This window comes from Cricetulus griseus, chromosome 6 (genome assembly GCF_003668045.3).
Source record: "Cricetulus griseus strain 17A/GY chromosome 6, alternate assembly CriGri-PICRH-1.0, whole genome shotgun sequence".
NCBI classification, from domain to species: domain Eukaryota; kingdom Metazoa; phylum Chordata; class Mammalia; order Rodentia; family Cricetidae; genus Cricetulus; species Cricetulus griseus.
This window is the reverse complement of record NC_048599.1, coordinates 28,083,751-28,100,824: the sequence shown is the minus strand read 5'-3', so window position 1 is coordinate 28,100,824 and position 17,074 is coordinate 28,083,751. Positions and strand designations below refer to the sequence as shown.

Below are 17,074 nucleotides of genomic sequence, written 5' to 3'. Positions count from 1 at the left end.
CTTAGCATTTCATTCTCACCGTGGCCCTAGGAGGTGAGATGGTCAATGATGGGGAAATGAGGCACCAGCAGATGGGGTGGCCTGCCCAAGATCATGTGGCAGGGAATGTAAGATCAGATGAGCTGAGCCATGCTTTAAGTACCAAGGCCCATCTCATAGTTGTGGAGGCTTGAAATCCAAAGAGTGCAGAACCTCTGCATGGGGGTCCTGACTGTGACGCTCCATCCTTGCCTAGGCCGCAGGATGACTTCTGAATCCCAGATGCACGCTTGCCACCTGTCTTTGCAATAGTGTGGCCTCTCTGGTTTTGTTTTTTTATCACAGGAGGGGGCGCTAAAGTGTGGAGATCAAAATGATTGACCCACAGGTGGGGCATGTCTCTCAGGAAATGTCACCATGGAACCTGGAGAAGGGCAGGGAATTGACACTGGAGTCAGGTACCCAGGTCAGTTCAGAACCTTGTTTTTAAAACTCCCTGAGCCTCAGTTTCCCCGTGTGCAAAGTGGGGATTATAATAAATTCCTCCAGTAAAGACAAAGTAAAGTGAAACCTGAAAATACCTGGTGGGGCCTCAGTATAGAGATACCTGGGGACCCTTGAAGCTGAAAGCATAGCCACCTCCCCCAGAAAGTTAAGCCAGCAGAGCCTGTGGACTGCTGCTCCTGACCCTAGCCCAGCCTCTGTTTTTGGTCTATAGCACACAGCAGGACCACCATGCAGGGGTGAATGAAGGGAGATCATTTCTGAGCAGCTGTGGGCACATCCCTCAGCGAGCTCTACAGAGGTATGACTTGATCTCAGAGGGAGAGGACAGGAGAGAGGGGCCAGCAGTGACCACCAGTCTGGCACAATCTGCTCCTTGCCAGCATTCTTGTGCATTTGCTCAGCTTGACATAAGACACATAGAGCCTTCCTGGTCCTCCTCATCAGCTCCTGCTGGGGTTCCTCACATTCCTTTGGGCACATTAACTGTTTTCTGAGACGGTTCAAGTATCTCAAAAGACAGGGAGAGAAAGCATCCCGCTAAAAAGGCAAAGCCTCACCAAGGCGATCATGCTCCTGCCTCTGTCCCCTCCTCCCAGCATAAAAAGCTATTCTGGATCTTGTGCTGGGATTCATACCCTCTTCCTGTCTCCTCCAAGCAGGAAATGCAAGCAGTTGGTCCCAAACTCTGCCCATGAGCTGTACATCCTCTGTCGAATCAACCTCCTCTATGACCCTGTACCTGACCCTTCTCTCACCCGCAGGGTCTGCCTCAGTGAAACAGTTCTGCTATCCTCATTTAATGGCTTCGGACAATGTTTGGCCTCTCTGCCTTCAGTTTATTCATTAGCCAAGTAGGGGCTATCACGCCTTCCCTCTGGCATGCTGGGGACCAGGTTAGAGAGGAACCTTGCCCTGGAGCTGAGCAGGGAGGAAGGAGTCCTGAAAGCACCTCTCCAGATCACAGCACAGGTGACATCACAAGATCGCTTTAGGTGACCTCACAAGCAGGACCAGGTGAGGCCGGAGACTCCTGCCTGAGCTCTCTTTACAGACCTCTACTCAGAGTAAGCTCAGATTCTTGACTTCACTACAGAGAAGAATTCAGGATGAGCCAGTCTGAAGCACGGTTGTATTTTATTTTAAAAGAAACTTTAAGCATGGGGTTAGAAGGAAGAAACACTATAGGAAAGGAGACAGCACACTCCAATGCAAATATTAAGGTCTCGCTCAAGTGTCTCAGCAGAAACCACGTTTTCAAATTTGATGGCTCTAGGGTTACATCTCAAAAGGCTGCTAAGAAACTTTTCTTTTTCCTTCTTTTTAAATAAGTGGGGTTACAGGGTAGTTCTAGGGGTTCTTTGGATGGGAAACAATCTCATAAGATAAAACCACGGGTCACAGAGGTTGAAAGGGGCTTAAGACATTCCTTTGACTGTAAATGGCATTTCTTGTGAGATTCCTAACAAATTGCAGGTTTACAGTGGGGAAAGGAGAAAGGTCTTATGTGCTTAGGCCGTAAGCATGACTCATCGCTATTTTGACGTTCCTATTTGAAAACATCCGTGCTATCAGGAGAATACTGTCTGTGTGTTGGCAGCCTTCACAGTCAATGTTCATTGTGCTGGAACTGTTGTCTCTTGGGGGAGGTGGGAGGCAAAAGCTTCCACCAGATTCCAGAGTGAAGTGCTCCTTTTTCTCTGTACCACCCAGCCACTCTAGCCCAGGGGGCCTTGCAGAGCATGGCCTGATAGAGCATTCCTGTAACTCAGCCATTCCCCTTGGGAAGGGAGTTCTGAGTAAGTTCAGAGCAGGGGGTATAAACAGGCTCAGCTATGTGGATGGCCACTGGGACTTCTCTCGCAGTGGCCACAGCAAGAGGAACAGCAGTTGGACAGGGATGGAGGGCTTGGGGCTTGCTGTTCACACTGTTCCTCTTTGGAGTTTGAACCATGTGTTTATAACTACCTTCAAAAAAAGTTAAAACTGAAGCCTAATGTGGAGCACATCTGTAATCATAGACTTGAGTGGTAGAGACATGGAGAAATTGGGTGTTCAAGACCAACTTGAGCTACATGAGACCCTGACTTAAAAAATATATATTAAAGAGTTAAAATTAGAGGCATGTGAAGTGAAACTGAAACACACACACAGAGAGAGACACACACACACATATACATACACACACATACATACATATACATACACACACACACACACATACACACATACACACATACATACATACACACATACATATACACACATACACACATACACACACATACGCGCACAGACACACACACACACACACACACACACACATACACACACACATACACACACACACACACACACATACATACACACATACACACATACATACACACACATACATATACACACATACACACATACACACACATACACACACACACACACACACACACACACACACACACATACACACACACACACACACATACACACACACATACACACACACACACACACATACACACACACATACACACACACATACACACACACACACATACACACATACACACACACATACACACATACACACACACACATACACACACACACATACACACACACATACACACACACACACACACACACACACACACACACACACACACACACACGGGGTTGGGGGGAGCTTGTGAGTTCTTAAAGACAGATCTCTCTGTCTGGTACAGCGGAATCCTGCTTCTCTTTTCATCCTTGGGTCTAGTAGCAGAGCTACTCCATTCTGTACAGAGTGTCCACAGGCACAGGATGATCTAGTGAGGGACTTGCATCCCCTCCATCACTGGGAGCTGGGGACACACCTACACACAGGGACCACTACTCTAGTCATTCCTGGCCTATTTCCATCCACATAGGAGAAGTTCGCTTTAGCAAGATTTTATTGGAGGGGGAAAAAGATAACTTTTGTAATGCAGATTCCCTGAATTCTACCAAGAGATCCTTTGGGGACCCAGGGACACCAGTGAAGAATAGCAAGTAGAAGGTCTAGAGAGATGGCTCAGCATGTAAAAGTGCATGTTATTCTCCAAAAGGACCCCAATTCAATCGCCAGCATCCACATCGGGCAGCTCACAACTGCCTGGAACTCCAGCTCACAGGAATCTAATGCCTCAGGCCTTTGTGGGCATCTGCACTCATTTACACACACACATACACACACACACACACACACACAGAGAGAGAGAGAGAGAGAGAGAGAGAGAGAGAGAGAGAGAGAGAGAGAGAGAATAAATCTTTTGTTTTGTTTTAGTTTTTTGAGACAGGGTTTCTCTGTAGGTTTGGAGACTGTCCTGGAACTCTCTTTGAAGACCGGGCTGGCCTCGAACTTACAGAGATTTGCCTGTGTGTGCCACCACCACCCGGCCAAAATAAATCTTTAAGGAAAAAAATGAATACTTAGTAGTGTCAGGCCTGGTAGTGCACCTGTGATCCCAGCACTCAGGAGGCAGAGGCAGGAGGACCACATATTTGAAGCCAGCCTGGGTTGCATAGTGAGACTCTGTCTCAAAGAAACAGAAGAATATCTGGCATATATGCTAGTTGCTAAATACATTAATTATACCTGTATTCACACTCATTATACTTGTAACATTTATTTATTTTAGCGTGTGTGTGTGTGTGTGTGTGTGTGTGTGTGTGTGTGTGTGCATGGATGCAAGGATGAACACACATACATATGAGTGGAGGTCAGAGGAAAACTTGCAGGAGGTGGTGCTCTTCTACCACGTGGGCTCCTGGGATGGTGGTCAGGTCACCAGGCCTGGCTGCAAACTCCTTTACTCACTGAGCCACCTTTAAAATACATACATATCTGAGATGTGTAATACAAATAGAAGATGCTGTTTCCCGTTGTCACTCCTCCTCCGAGGCTGGTCACTCTGGCTAACAGAATGTATCACCAGCATCTTCCTTCCACAAGAGTAAGGCCATGCTATGACAGGAGTGGATCTCCACCGTGAAAGGGGTGAGTCCATGCTGTTGATGGCGCTTGGATCATGGCTGTGTTCATTCGTATGCATCTAGAACACCTCTATAAAACAGCAGTGAAGAGGCTCAGCCATGCTGTCAGCCAGCATCGCCATGAGGTAACCTGGAACACACATACTGGGGTTTGTCACCTGCCGGTTACATAACCACACCGAGCTGTTTACCAGTCATCTTAACAGTGCTCCCAGAAACGCTGAGGGTAGCAGCTGTGATTAACACTATTTCAATGAAAAGCCTCAGGTAGGTGAAGACACTTGTGCAAGGCCACTCAGCCATAGACTGAGGGTGGCCACCATTGATCCAAGGCATGACCCCACTCTCTGCTAACAGTAAACAGTTGCTTTTCTGAACCCTGAGTCTCATGCACCTTTCCCCCAGAAAGACACATGGAGTATATTACTGTTGCCAGTCTCGTTCTCAAATCCCACACACGATCCCATCTACTCTGGGGACTTCATCCTTGCTGTCCCTCCACCTGACATCCCTCCCTCCTGGCTTCACCCCTACTGTTGGGATCTCATCCTCTCAGCCCAGATGACCCTGGCTGCTTGCCTTGAATGTTCATCCTGCCTAGCGTATATCACTACTGCAGGCTATCTCGTTTGTCTAGTAGGAGCCCTGGAATCAGAATACTTGTCAATTTTGCTCATCCCTGACTCCCTATACCAAGAGTAGGACTGGTACATAGCAAGGGTTTAACAAATACTCCTGAGTAGGTGTGTGCCAGAAACTCAAGGTCCCACCTTGGTGTAGGAAAACAGTTCAAATTATAAGGTTTTCTTTAGAACCTATTGGTGGGTTTCTTTTTTATTGAGGCATAATCCATATATAGGAAAATCCATGTACTGCCATCTCATAGTATAGGGTATTGCCAGTATCCCTAAAAGTTCCCATGTCCCTTTGCAGTCACACACTCAAGGCCTAGCGGATGTAGATTATGATGCGCTAAAGTGTCCCCTTGGTGGAATCCACATTTGCAGACACTGAGTCTGTGTTTTTCACTGTGGCTGGGCACACTAAGGACTCATTTGTTCCTTCTCTTGGTGGAGTGGAGCTCACAGGGTGACTGGAGTTCAGCTATTCAGCTCTTTGCCAATTAAGATCCATTTATATAGATAACACAGCAATAAAACAGGCTCGCTTGGACCTGCTACTCCGCCGCCAAAACCACACTCTCGAGTCTGCATGCAGGACCCTTCCTTTCTTCCTTAGTCTCCACCTGTTGAAACACCTCCTTTCCTCTCCTCTCCTCTGCCCTTTCCACATGCCCTCTTCCCAAAAGAGGATTGGACTTTCTGCCTCACTAGAACATACTTGGAAAGTGAGGTCCAGGAGCATGGCAAACACTTCCAGGGCCCACAAAGTGGAATGCAGCAGAGCTGGGACTTGAAGGTGAGGTGTAGAGCAAGCTGGGGATAGGGTATGCCACTGGCTCAGGTATGACAATTTGCTGCTCCAAGGTGCTAGGAAAGGGGCTCTGATGGTCTGATCCTAAAGTGGAGTGATACCTGGATAACAGCAGAGCCCTGCCTGGGTCAGGTTCTCAAGAGGATTCCTTTCCACACCCATTGGCTGGTGCCTCAGCCTGGGGATAGTTCCGACTGTCTGGCTAGGCTGGTGTTGGTATCCAGAACCCCAGCCTGGCTGAACCAGGCCATCTGGCTGGGATTATCTGCCGAGGGCCCAGGCCAGTGGGTGGGCTAGTAGATTGGATAACAGGAACCAGCTGTGGATGGTTTATGCCCCGCCCAGCTACTTACAGTCACAGGCCCACTGAGGGAAATCAGTGAGTCTGCTTTTAGGGAGCTCTAATCAAGCAAGAGGGCCCTAAGTCACCCTGAGTCCTCAGCCCGGCTCTATAGACATGAGGGAAGCCTCATGGAACCTCGAGTTTCCTGTATGTGACACCTACCATGGGTAGGAGAAGCAACTTTGGCTCTCAAGTGTGGAGAGGTATCTAGAAAATTCTTTACTCAGAAGTGAACTTGCTGCTGACTAAGTAGAAGCTCAGGGCTCTGAAGTCTGCATCTAACCCAGGTTCCAGAAAGCGCATGCTAAGTGGAAGAGTCTATAAAGGCAAACCCGGTGGAGCTCTGTGCACCCTAGCCACTCATGGGCCCCAGCCAGCCACTCAGTAGTGTCCCTGGGGAGCTGAGGGAGGAAGCTAACAGACTGGAAGTTGTTACTGGGATCTCAGCAGACAGACTTAATAGTGGGATGTGCAGAGTGAACAGAAAAGAAATTAAGATTAAGGTCCAGGTTTGGGGCTTCAGGAGTGGGTGGGGCCATTCACTGAGACGAACAAAATGAGAGCCCCAGGGACATGGAGAGGCATGACTCAGAGGCCTGTGCTGGCTTCTGAAAAAGCTAGTGGTTTGGTTATTTCTCTCTCTACTCATTTGTTCTTGAGACAGGGTCTCAAGGTAACCCAGGCTGGCCTTGAATTCACTAGGTAGGTGAGGATAGCCTTAAATTACTCATCCTCTTGTCTATCTCCAAGTGCTGGAATTATAGGTGTGCTTCACCACGACCAATCTTAGAGACGCTTGTTGGAAACCTGTGTAGATATGGAGAGGCATCTAGGAAGAATTCCTCATAGGAAACAATAAGTCATGAGCCATGCAAATCCCAGGTGTTTGGAGCACTGAGCCCTTTAGTTCCTGGCCCCAGAGAAAGCCTATGGATTTTCTTAGAAACATATACAATCAACTAGGTCCGGTGGTACATGCCCATGACCCCAGCACTCAGGAGGCTAAAGCAGGAAGATTGCTGTGAGCTCAAGACAAATCTCCCAAGTGCTGGGCCAGAGAGCAAGACCCTGTCTCAAAAGGCCACACAAACACACACACAAGAAAAACTAAAGTCGAATCCCTTGGAAGAGCATATACAAATACTGTGGCTATAATCCAAATATTAAAGACCAAATTGACAGTGAAGTTGTTGCCTCATCCAGTGGTTGGTTGATAACTCCTATAATTCCATCGTCACACTGAGTGGGGGGGTGGGTTCTGTAAATATCGGGCTAAGGGTGTAAGCTTTCAGAATTTCTCTTTGTCATGGAGTCACAAGCCCGTTGGGCCAGTTCTTCTTTGTGGCCTGAGCTCAAGTTGATGGAAATGCCAAATTGCAATCACAAATCCATGTCCAATGTCACCTTGCACTCACTCAATGTCATAGACTCCTGAAATCTCTTTACAGACCATCTTGTCCCCTACTGAGGACCTGGCTTAGGGAAAGGAGGGATAAGAAGGCAAAAGTACCAAGACTGGACCAGGAGAGGAGGAGTCAGCAGTGCCCAGGCTGTAAAAGGGGGGTATTTTGGGGCATATGTGTGACCAGCAGCTATACTGGTGACAGTTTCAGTATGAAATAAGGGGTCAAGGAGATTGTGACAAGGTGAAACAAAGGATCACAGACAGGACTAGTGATACAGCCCAACAGATAGAGCCCTGGCCACACAAGCATGAGGACCTGGGTTTGGATCCCCAGAACCCATGGAAAGCAAGATGCAGGTAGCACATGTCTGTAATTCCAACCCATCTGCAAAATGGGAGATGGAGACAGGAGAATTCCCCCAGAAGCTCTTAGGCCAGTTAATCAGCAGGGGTGAACAAGAGACCCTTTCTCAAACAAGACAGAAGGTAAAGACCAACACTGAGATAGAGAAAATGGGAGGCAGCTGAAGGGGTTGGGGTCCTAGTTTTTAGATGGATCTGTGAGCACATATCCTCCCTGTGCTGCAAGACAGGCTTAGGGCCAGTGATGATGCAGAGGAAGAAGGAAGGGGAGGGCAGAGGTCGGGAGAAGCCCCAGGATGCTCTGCCCATCTTCTTTGTGTGCTCCACCTCAAGGTCTCAATTTTAGCTGGAGGTTTATTAAAGAACTCACAGCTGCCTTCCCACTGGTTCCACATTCAGTAGTGTTGGACCAGGTCTGGAAACCCATGTTTCTAACTCCTCCGGGGTGAGGCTGATTCACCATGGGCCACACTCTAGGCATTTCCAGAGCTCTCTCTATGTGCCACCGGGGCTTGGCCCTGGAGCATACACCTCCAAAGTGCTGATGGCGAGAAGAGATGGGTGGACAGAGGAGTGTGGGGGAATGAAGGAAGAATCAGTCTGAGTGAGCCAGATAGATTCCCCAGTCAAAATCCCCACCCCTCCCTGAGAGCCCTGACTTTCCAAGGGCCCCTTTGAGTGGCCCAAATGGATCCTAAGGAAGCCTGAGTTCTGGCCTGAGAGACAGAGGGACCGGGGCAGTGTGTGAAGCCAGGAGCAGTGGAGTGGCTCAGCCTGAGGGCTCACTGTTCACTTCTCCAACTTGATCTTGGCTTCTCAGCAAACCAGCACCATTGCCTCTCAGAAGGAATTATAGCCCTGCCAGAGAAAAGAAGCCAGATCAAGGGGTCCAGGGCCTTTAGATGCTGTGAGTTCTGCTCTATTTGGCAGACAGCAGTGCTAAAAGAAAGTTCAGTTTGGCAGATGGACCTGGAAACCTGTACAAGGGAAAGGTGTGAGCCCGCCTCACCCCCACCACCCCCACTCCCACCCCTACCACAGGATGGCTCTCCCCCTAGGAAGCTGAGGAAAAGGCAGGGAATTCGGCCTATACTCTGATCCTTGCTGCATCCCCTTTCCTATCACTTCCTTGGACACAATTATTGAGTACCCACTGTATACCTGGTGCTGTGTTAGATGTGGAGACGAAAATATTGAGCAAGATTGTATCCCTGGATTCCTGTGGTTGACATTCTGGAGGGTGAGAAAGATAAAAAGAGATGCTTGTCATGAAACTAAGGGATGATAAGTGTGTGGTGTCAATGAAGTGACATGAGGGACTGAGCCGTGTGAGGGGACAGAGTTGGGGGTAGCATGTACAAAGGCCCTAAGGTGGGTTGCATGGCTGTATAGGAGGGATGAGTGGAGGCCTGGCCTCTGGAGCACAGTGAGAGATGAAGGAAGGATGGGAGGAGGGTGGGCTGGCTACTGAGGAAATTCAAATCAAGGTTTTTAGCTTTTCCTGTAAAATGGGAACCCTGGGGTGATGCAGACAAAGGAGGGGTATGGCTCACCTAGTTCCAATAGGACCCTTCTGGCTGCCCAGGGCGGACAGACAAGAATTAAGACAGAGGCCAGTGGGGGAAGCAGGAGAGAGGAACAGTGGCCTGACATGGCGCAGTCTCAACCAAATGTCTACCCCGAGCTGCTGCTCTGTGCTCTGCCATGGAGCTTTGTGGAAGAGAGTGACAGGAGGCTTCTCCCAGCCATTACCCTGTCACTGCAGCCCTCTGTCTCCCTACAGCTGGAGCAGTCCATCCAGAGGAACCTGAGGTCAAACCTGGCACAGGCCGGGCAGCACCCGGTTCAGAACCAGACAACCACCATGCTGTCACTGGGTGCCAACCTCATGAACCAGACCACGGCTCAGACCCACAAGCTGACTGCTGTGGAGGCACAGGTAACAGGAGAACCATCAGAAGGCCAGGCTGTGCCTCTGACTTCCTGTCTCTGCCACGGTCCCGGTGAGGTCAGGGGCCTTCTCTGGGCCTGAAGACCCCTGGCCTCCTGTCCGTGGTGACCCATTCACATAACCAGCCATCTCCCTGTAGACTGCCACACTGGGTCTGACTCCTCTGTGAAAGCTCAATGGCAATACTGTTCTGGGCACTGGGGAAGGCAGCATTGACAAAGCCCCTGCCCCAGGGATTACAGCACACTGGAAAAACTGGACAATAAAAGACCTTGTGATGTCAAACAGGCCAAGTAGGGAGCAAGGGACAGGGGAGAAAGAAGTAGCAACTGTTTGCTAAAGCCCTCCTGTGTGCCAGACACCATGCATACCCTGCTAGCTAGCTCAGTCGGTAGAGCATGAGACTCTTAATCTCAGGGTCGTGGGTTCGGGCCCCACGTTGGGCACCACCTATTATGATTAAAGTCTCTTTATTCAAGAAGACACCAGAGCAAAACACAGGCCAGAGCTAGGTTATAGAACCCAGCAAGTGCGGCCAGAACAAAAGGGGCCCGGGTCCCCACGTGCAGCCCCTTAAGAAGCTCCCTTACGTCACCCCGGCTTTCCCTCACCACGCCCTTATGGGAGAGTCCCGGGTCCACCTGGTACTAGTCCCAGGACTATTGGGCGGGGCTAGGGTGTCTCCCTACACACCAAGAAGGAAAGAAGAATACACGGCTCCTGTATGTTACTCGGTGGTCATGCCAGGGAACCAACATGGTACAGAGAGAAAGAGGGGTGTGCTGGGTGCATGGGTAGAGGGGGAGGCTATGAGTCCAGACAGCAAGGTCGGAAGGACACTGGGATGCAGTGCTGTTAGGACACGGGCTAAGATGCTAGGAAGAACACACTAGACAGGGGAACAGCGTGCATAAAAGCTCAGAGGTAGAGCCTGCTGGCTACTCCAGGAACATGGCAGAGAACAATGTCCTGGGAGACAGGGCAGGAAGGTAGTAGAGGGAAACTGAGTCACGGGCCCAGTGAGGATGAACTTTCCACAGAAGGATTCTGAGCAAAGGGGCCACGGTATGAAAGGCTATCTACCTCAGACTACTTTGAAGGAAAGGATGAGAGAGACAAGGCAAGAGCAGGGAGCGCTGTGATGAGGCCAGCTCAGGACACTGAATGAGAGACAGCAGACAGTGAGCTGGATAGCTTTCTGCCGCTATGATAAAGGCTAGGACTAAAAACAACCTAGGGAGAAAGAGTTTATTTAACTTACACTTCCAGATAACAGTCCATCACTGAGGGAAATCAAGGCAGGAACAGCGGCAGGAACCATGGAGGAAGGCTGTATGCTGGCTTGCTCTCCATGGCTTGCCCGGCTTGCTTTCTTATACAATTCAGGACCACCTGCCCAGGAATAGCATCATTCATAGGGCTGGGCCCTCCCACATCAATCAACAATCAAGAGAATGCCACACAGGCCAATCTGACAGAAGCAGTCTCCTAACTGGGACTCCTATCATAACTCTAGGCTGTCAAGTTGACAACTCAAGAGCTAGGAGAGGCCAAGATCCAATAGGGCCTTGGAAGGAAAGGATATGGCTAGGGGCCATTTGGAAGTTGGGGAGGATGGACTGATTGCATGTGGGGTCAAGGATATACCTCTGGAGCCCAAACAGCTAAAAGATTGGCACGGGTGTGCAATAGCAGTAATGAGGAAGGGCAAATCAGAAACCGGAATAGTCAGGTAGGACCTGTGAATAATAGTAAGCTAGTAGCTAGGGAAACTAATAGCTTAGGACTTGGCAATGGGTTGGTAAGCTTCAAGAGTGGACGGCCCTTAGGCCTGTATAGCACATGCCCCAACAAACCTCCTGTTTGTTGGGACAGGTCCTAAACCAGACATCACGCATGAAGCTCCAAATGCTGGAGAACTCACTGTCCACCAACAAGCTGGAGAGACAGGTGCTGATGCAGAGTCATGAGCTACAGCGGCTACAGAGTCGCAACAGGTGAGCAGGGGCAGGGCTAGAGCTGGGGGGAGAAGCTGGAGCCGGCCAATGTCGGGATGGGACCTGGATTTGCATTGGGGTGAAGGACCAGTTTGGGATGGAGCTAGGATTAGGGACAAAGCTGGATGGAGGTTAGGGCTAGACAAGGACCAGAACGAGGCTTGGAGTCCAAACCAGTGTTGGTGATGCCTGGCTCCCAGCATTTGCTATCAAGAGAACTGCATTGTCCTTTGATTCTTTCCCTTCCCACTTTCCTTCTTTGTGTGGTGCTGGTGGTGGATCCCAGTTCCTTGCACATGTTAAGTAAGCCCTCCACCTGAGTCAACAGCCCTCAGTCTCTCTCTCTCTCTCTCTCTCTCTCTCTCTCTCTCTCTCTCTCTCACTCTCTCTCTCTCTCTCGCTCTCTCTCTCTTGCTTGCTCTCTCTCTCTCTCTCTCTCTCTCTCTCACACACACACACACACACACACACACACACACACTGTCCTTGTTTGGAGTTTTTGTTGTTGTTGTTGCTTTTGTCAGTTTGTTTTTGCTTGAGGTGGGTCCTCACTATGTAGTTCAGATGGCTTCAAACTTACTATCCTCCTGCCTCAGCCTCCCATCTCTCTTTCTGTTTTAAATTTTCATTGCTTTATTAAGATACGATTTTCACCCCTTACAATCCACATTGTAAACTTTAAACTGGCTTCTGTAACTGTGAGTATGCAAACGTGACTCGATCCATCCACGCCGGCGATCTCCAGCATCTGTCCTCACTGTCAGCCTGGTGCTCTGCACAAGTATGCACTGGGGACCCCTGAACTTACACAGACAAAAACAGCCCTGGGGTAGAGACAAGGCAGGGAAATCTGACACCCAAGGCTTGGTTCTGCAGTTGAATGGTGCACTCTCTGTTCCTTTCTCCAAGTTCCCAGGGTTCCTCGGTGCTATTTCCCAGTCCCAGTCAATGGACATGAAGGTCATTTCCAGCTTTTTTACTTATCTATTCAGTGGTACGACTAGTGCTCTCATATCTCATCTCCCACAGGAGAAAACTCCTAAAGCGGGAGAGCTGAGTGGAAAGCTTTCTTTTCTTAAATGTTTTTGCTGTTTATACCAGGATATGCCTTGTGCTTATTGCGCTAATAGATACAAATCCAAGTGGCTGAGGCTCAACTCAGAAGTGGAATACTTGTTTAGTACGACCAAGACCCTGGCTTCTACCCCTGGTACTTGCAAGTGAACAAATAGAAACACCAGCGGTGTAAGACAGTCATGTGTACCCATTCTACAGAAACCCAGCCCAGCCTCATTGCTCTACTCACTCCTATTCTTGTGACTCCACAGCCTCTCTCTCTCTTCCTTGATCTGAGCTATGGCAGACACAGGCTATACGGCTGTGTGACCGTGAGGCAGACACTGAGCATCTCTGAGCCTCTGCACAGTGTGTAGCTGTCATACTCAGGGTGCTCTGTGTGTCTCATTCCTCCCTGTCACCCACACTGAGGCTTGTAGCATCTTTCAACACCCTGTCCGTCTGTCCCCAGCACCTCCGTACTGCCATGCATTCCTTTCTTCCACCAGAGGCTCTGCCGCCTCCTCTTTGCCAGTACCTCCACCTCCATCCTCTCGGTGGCTGTAGCACAGTCCTGGGAATCCCAGAACAGAATGGAGCCACCAGTCCCATCTGTTGGGCATCTACTATGCCTCCCTTTGTCACATATGAACAGTATCATGCCCACACTCCCTAGAGCCTGTCTCCTTTGAGGGGAGGCACACTGGTCATAGACACTGCTTCTGGACTTTGCTCATGACCACTTGTTTGTTGCTGGCCCCTCCCTGCTGACCTTTCCGATACTCACTCCTGTCCTTGTCACTCCACAGCCCCTGTGGAGTGTCTTCCTTGGTCTGAGCTACAGTGGACACAGACTACCAGGCTGTGTGACCCTGCGGCCAAGTCACAGACTGTCTCTGAGCCTCTGTACTGTGTGTGTAGCTGTCCTCCTCAGCCCTAGGGAGGCTGGGGGTGGAGTGAGTGCTGGGGGTAGGGACCTTGGGCTTACCCCTATGTGTCCCACCTGGCAGGGCACTGGAGAGCAGGCTGCAGACTTTGGAAGCACAGCACCAGGCCCAGATGAACAGCCTCCAAGACAAGAGGGAGCAACTGCAGAGCCTCCTAGGCCACCAGACCGGGGCTCTGGCTAACCTGAAGCACAATCTGCAGGCCCTGGTCAGCAATTCCAGCTCCCTGCAGCAGCAGCAGCAACAGCTGATGGAGTTAGTACAGCGTCTGGTTCAAATTGTAGCCCAGGACCAGCGCCCTGGTGAGCAGGAGGCGGTATACAGGGGGCAGGGGTGGAAATTCAGAGAGGGGAGGGAAGAGACCTTAGCTATGCCCCTGTTTCACTCCAGGCCTCAGTTTCCCCATCTGATGAGGTAACAACACAGACAAGAGCCTACACTGACTAGTCTGTCCTGGCTTCCTTTCTTTTCTCTTTTTTCTTTTGAAACAGACTCTTAATTGACAGCTCTAGCTTGGAACTTGTGTAGAACAGGCTGGCCTCAAACTCACAGAGACCCACCCACCTCTACTGTCAAAGAGGCAGATTAAAACCATGTGCCACTATACCTAGCCATCCAGCTCCTCTTGCTTGGCTTGCTACATGCCTCCCTAAGCCTCAGTTTCCCCATAAAATAGAGGGGTTGGACACAATGAGTCCCAAGCACAATTTGCTCCCCTTAATGCCCCTGCTCCTAGGCCTAGACAGCCATATGGAAATGGGAAGAGACGTGGCATCCCCAGACTGCCATAGAAAAGAGAAACATGCCTTGCCTACCTTGCTCCACAGCCCTCTTTGGCATGCCTGGTTCCATCTGCAGTCACTCAGTCAACAAGCATTTATTGAGCACCCACTGTGTGCCAGGTAGCCTCTAGGGTGGCAGGAGCTCAAAGCACACAGTTGTTATGGTCCCTGTCTCCTGCAAACTTTCCCACCACTTGGCAGGTCTCAGTGGGAAAGAGGAGGAAACACTTCTTCATTGAGGGCTCACCGTATGCTAGGTACTCTTAGCTCTTCAACTACAGCTTCCACAGCTCAGAGGGCTAAGGGGCTGAGCCAAGAAGAGGGCACTTCAGCCTAAGGCCAGCAGAGGCACAGGAGGGGCTGGGTAGGGTGGGACTTCTTATCCCCACTGCCCCAATAAGGTTTCTCTGTGTAACAGACCTGGCTGACCTGGAACTCATTTTGTAGACCAGGCTGTCCTCAAACTCACCGAGATCCTCCTGCCTCTGCCTCCCAAGTGCTGGAATTAAAGGTGTGTACCACCACTGCCCAGTGGGACTTCTTTTAGAAAACACAGGTTACTATGGAGTGGATACTGGCTCGGTGGGTAAGATGCTAAAGGTGCTCCTGCTGAAGGGCAGTCTCAAGCCACCATGGAGAAGGCTGGGCCTTCGGTAAGCGTTAAGCATGTGGGGGGGTTCCAGGCTAATAGGGAATTGGGACAAAGGATCCCACCATGACTTCTTAAGTCCAGCGGGCCAGGGAAGCCATGAGTAGGAGAGGTAGATGCCTTCTAGCCCACAGAATATGCCAGAAGCCATTATGGAGTTGTGCACTACCCTGGCAGTGAGACAATCTGAATGAGTCCCATGTGTGGGTTTCTCACAGACAGGGCCAGGGCCTGGGCTGGTGCCTTTCCCTGCAGGCCCACAGCTCCATTGTTTGCCACTGTGGCTTGATGTCTGTTCCCTGAGCCCAGTGGGAGGCTGTGTCAAGCACCTATCACTCGCTGTCCAAACAGCTGTCCACTTGCCTGACTGTCACCAGGAAAAGACTTTGGGAGTGGCTTTTGCCCTCTGTATGGATGGAGAACCCATGGGAGGCTGGATGAATGGGAGCTAAGCGAAGGATGGGACAGAGCATGCTGAAGCCAGCAGGACCTGGGGAGAAGAGGAAAAACATCCCAGCTATCTCAGAGAGTCAGAGTCACAAAGTGAGGACCCGGACACAGCCTTGCCCATGTTTAAGTGGCATCTGTGCAGCAATCCATTTGCCCAGCCTCTTTGTACTCAGATAAGATACCCAACCCCAGGAAGGGTGAAGAGGGAAGGGGCTAGCCAGTGGAGGGAGCAGGATTCAAGTCTGGCTGCTTCCCTCGTTTCCTAAGTCATCTGACCCCTCACCTACATGATAGGACAGAGGCCTCCAGCATATCTGTGTAGAGAACACACTGAAGGCCACACTGACGGGGCTCTGCATGGCGCCTAGAGCCAGAAGGGGATGGAACTGGACAGGATTAGCATCCAGGCGCACATTCCGTCCAACTGTGGCATTGCTGTACCCGTCCTGCTTTGTTTTAATGCTGTTCCCTGAATCATTTTTTCCTGACCCCAAGATGCTCCCAGCATCCTAGGAAACCCTCCAACACAATAGTTCCAGGTAAAAGCACTTTTATTGAACTGTTGTTGTTTTGTTATTCACTGAGGAAATGGGCTGTGGACAAAGCATTGGAGAGTGTATCTAGAAACCCCAAGCCAGCTCCCAGCTCTGCCCTGATTTGTTAGGTACAGCATGAGGTAAGCATGTCCCTGCTTACCTCTAAGTCATTAACTCCCCTGTATTTGTCTGGCCTCCCAATTCCTATGGGCTGTGGTGATCTAGGGGCTGCTGACATGTGGGCACTGGAGCCTGCTCAGGAAATATTCTAGAAATTTCATTTGTGGTTTGGAACAGCCTCCTTCAGATATGTCTACCAATACCAGGATCTGGGAGCTACCATCCATGTAAAAGGCCCAAGCAGGAAGTCCTGCCCCCAGTACCTTCCTGTCTTTTTATTTGTATTGACAGCCATCCCTCCACAACTTCAGCTCCATCCTTAGGTACCTGCCTATCAGAGAGATTGGGTTCTAGTAGAACCCCATCCCAAGCCTACTACGTGAGATAGACAGATGGTTTTTTTAACTCCCTGTGTGTTCAGGGGGTCATGGTGGATTCCTGTCATTAAATTAATAGCTTCCTGGTCTCAAGAATGCATTGCTTAGGGAATATACATGGATCCTTGGAGCCAGTCATCAGCTTCCAGGAAGAGCAAAATGAG

General features: G+C 50.1%; 1 protein-coding gene across 1 annotated transcript in view; it reads left to right on the top strand.

The window, feature by feature from the left end:
• The window catches only part of Angpt4 (angiopoietin 4), a 35,122-nt gene that overhangs the window by 6,060 nt on the left and 11,988 nt on the right, over positions 1–17,074 (top strand). The window contains exons 2-4 of the mRNA XM_027421529.2: positions 9,829–9,984; positions 11,872–11,993; positions 14,060–14,298. Coding sequence (XP_027277330.1) covers positions 9,829–9,984; positions 11,872–11,993; positions 14,060–14,298 — 517 coding nt within the window. The remainder of the gene's footprint in view (positions 1–9,828; positions 9,985–11,871; positions 11,994–14,059; positions 14,299–17,074) is intronic.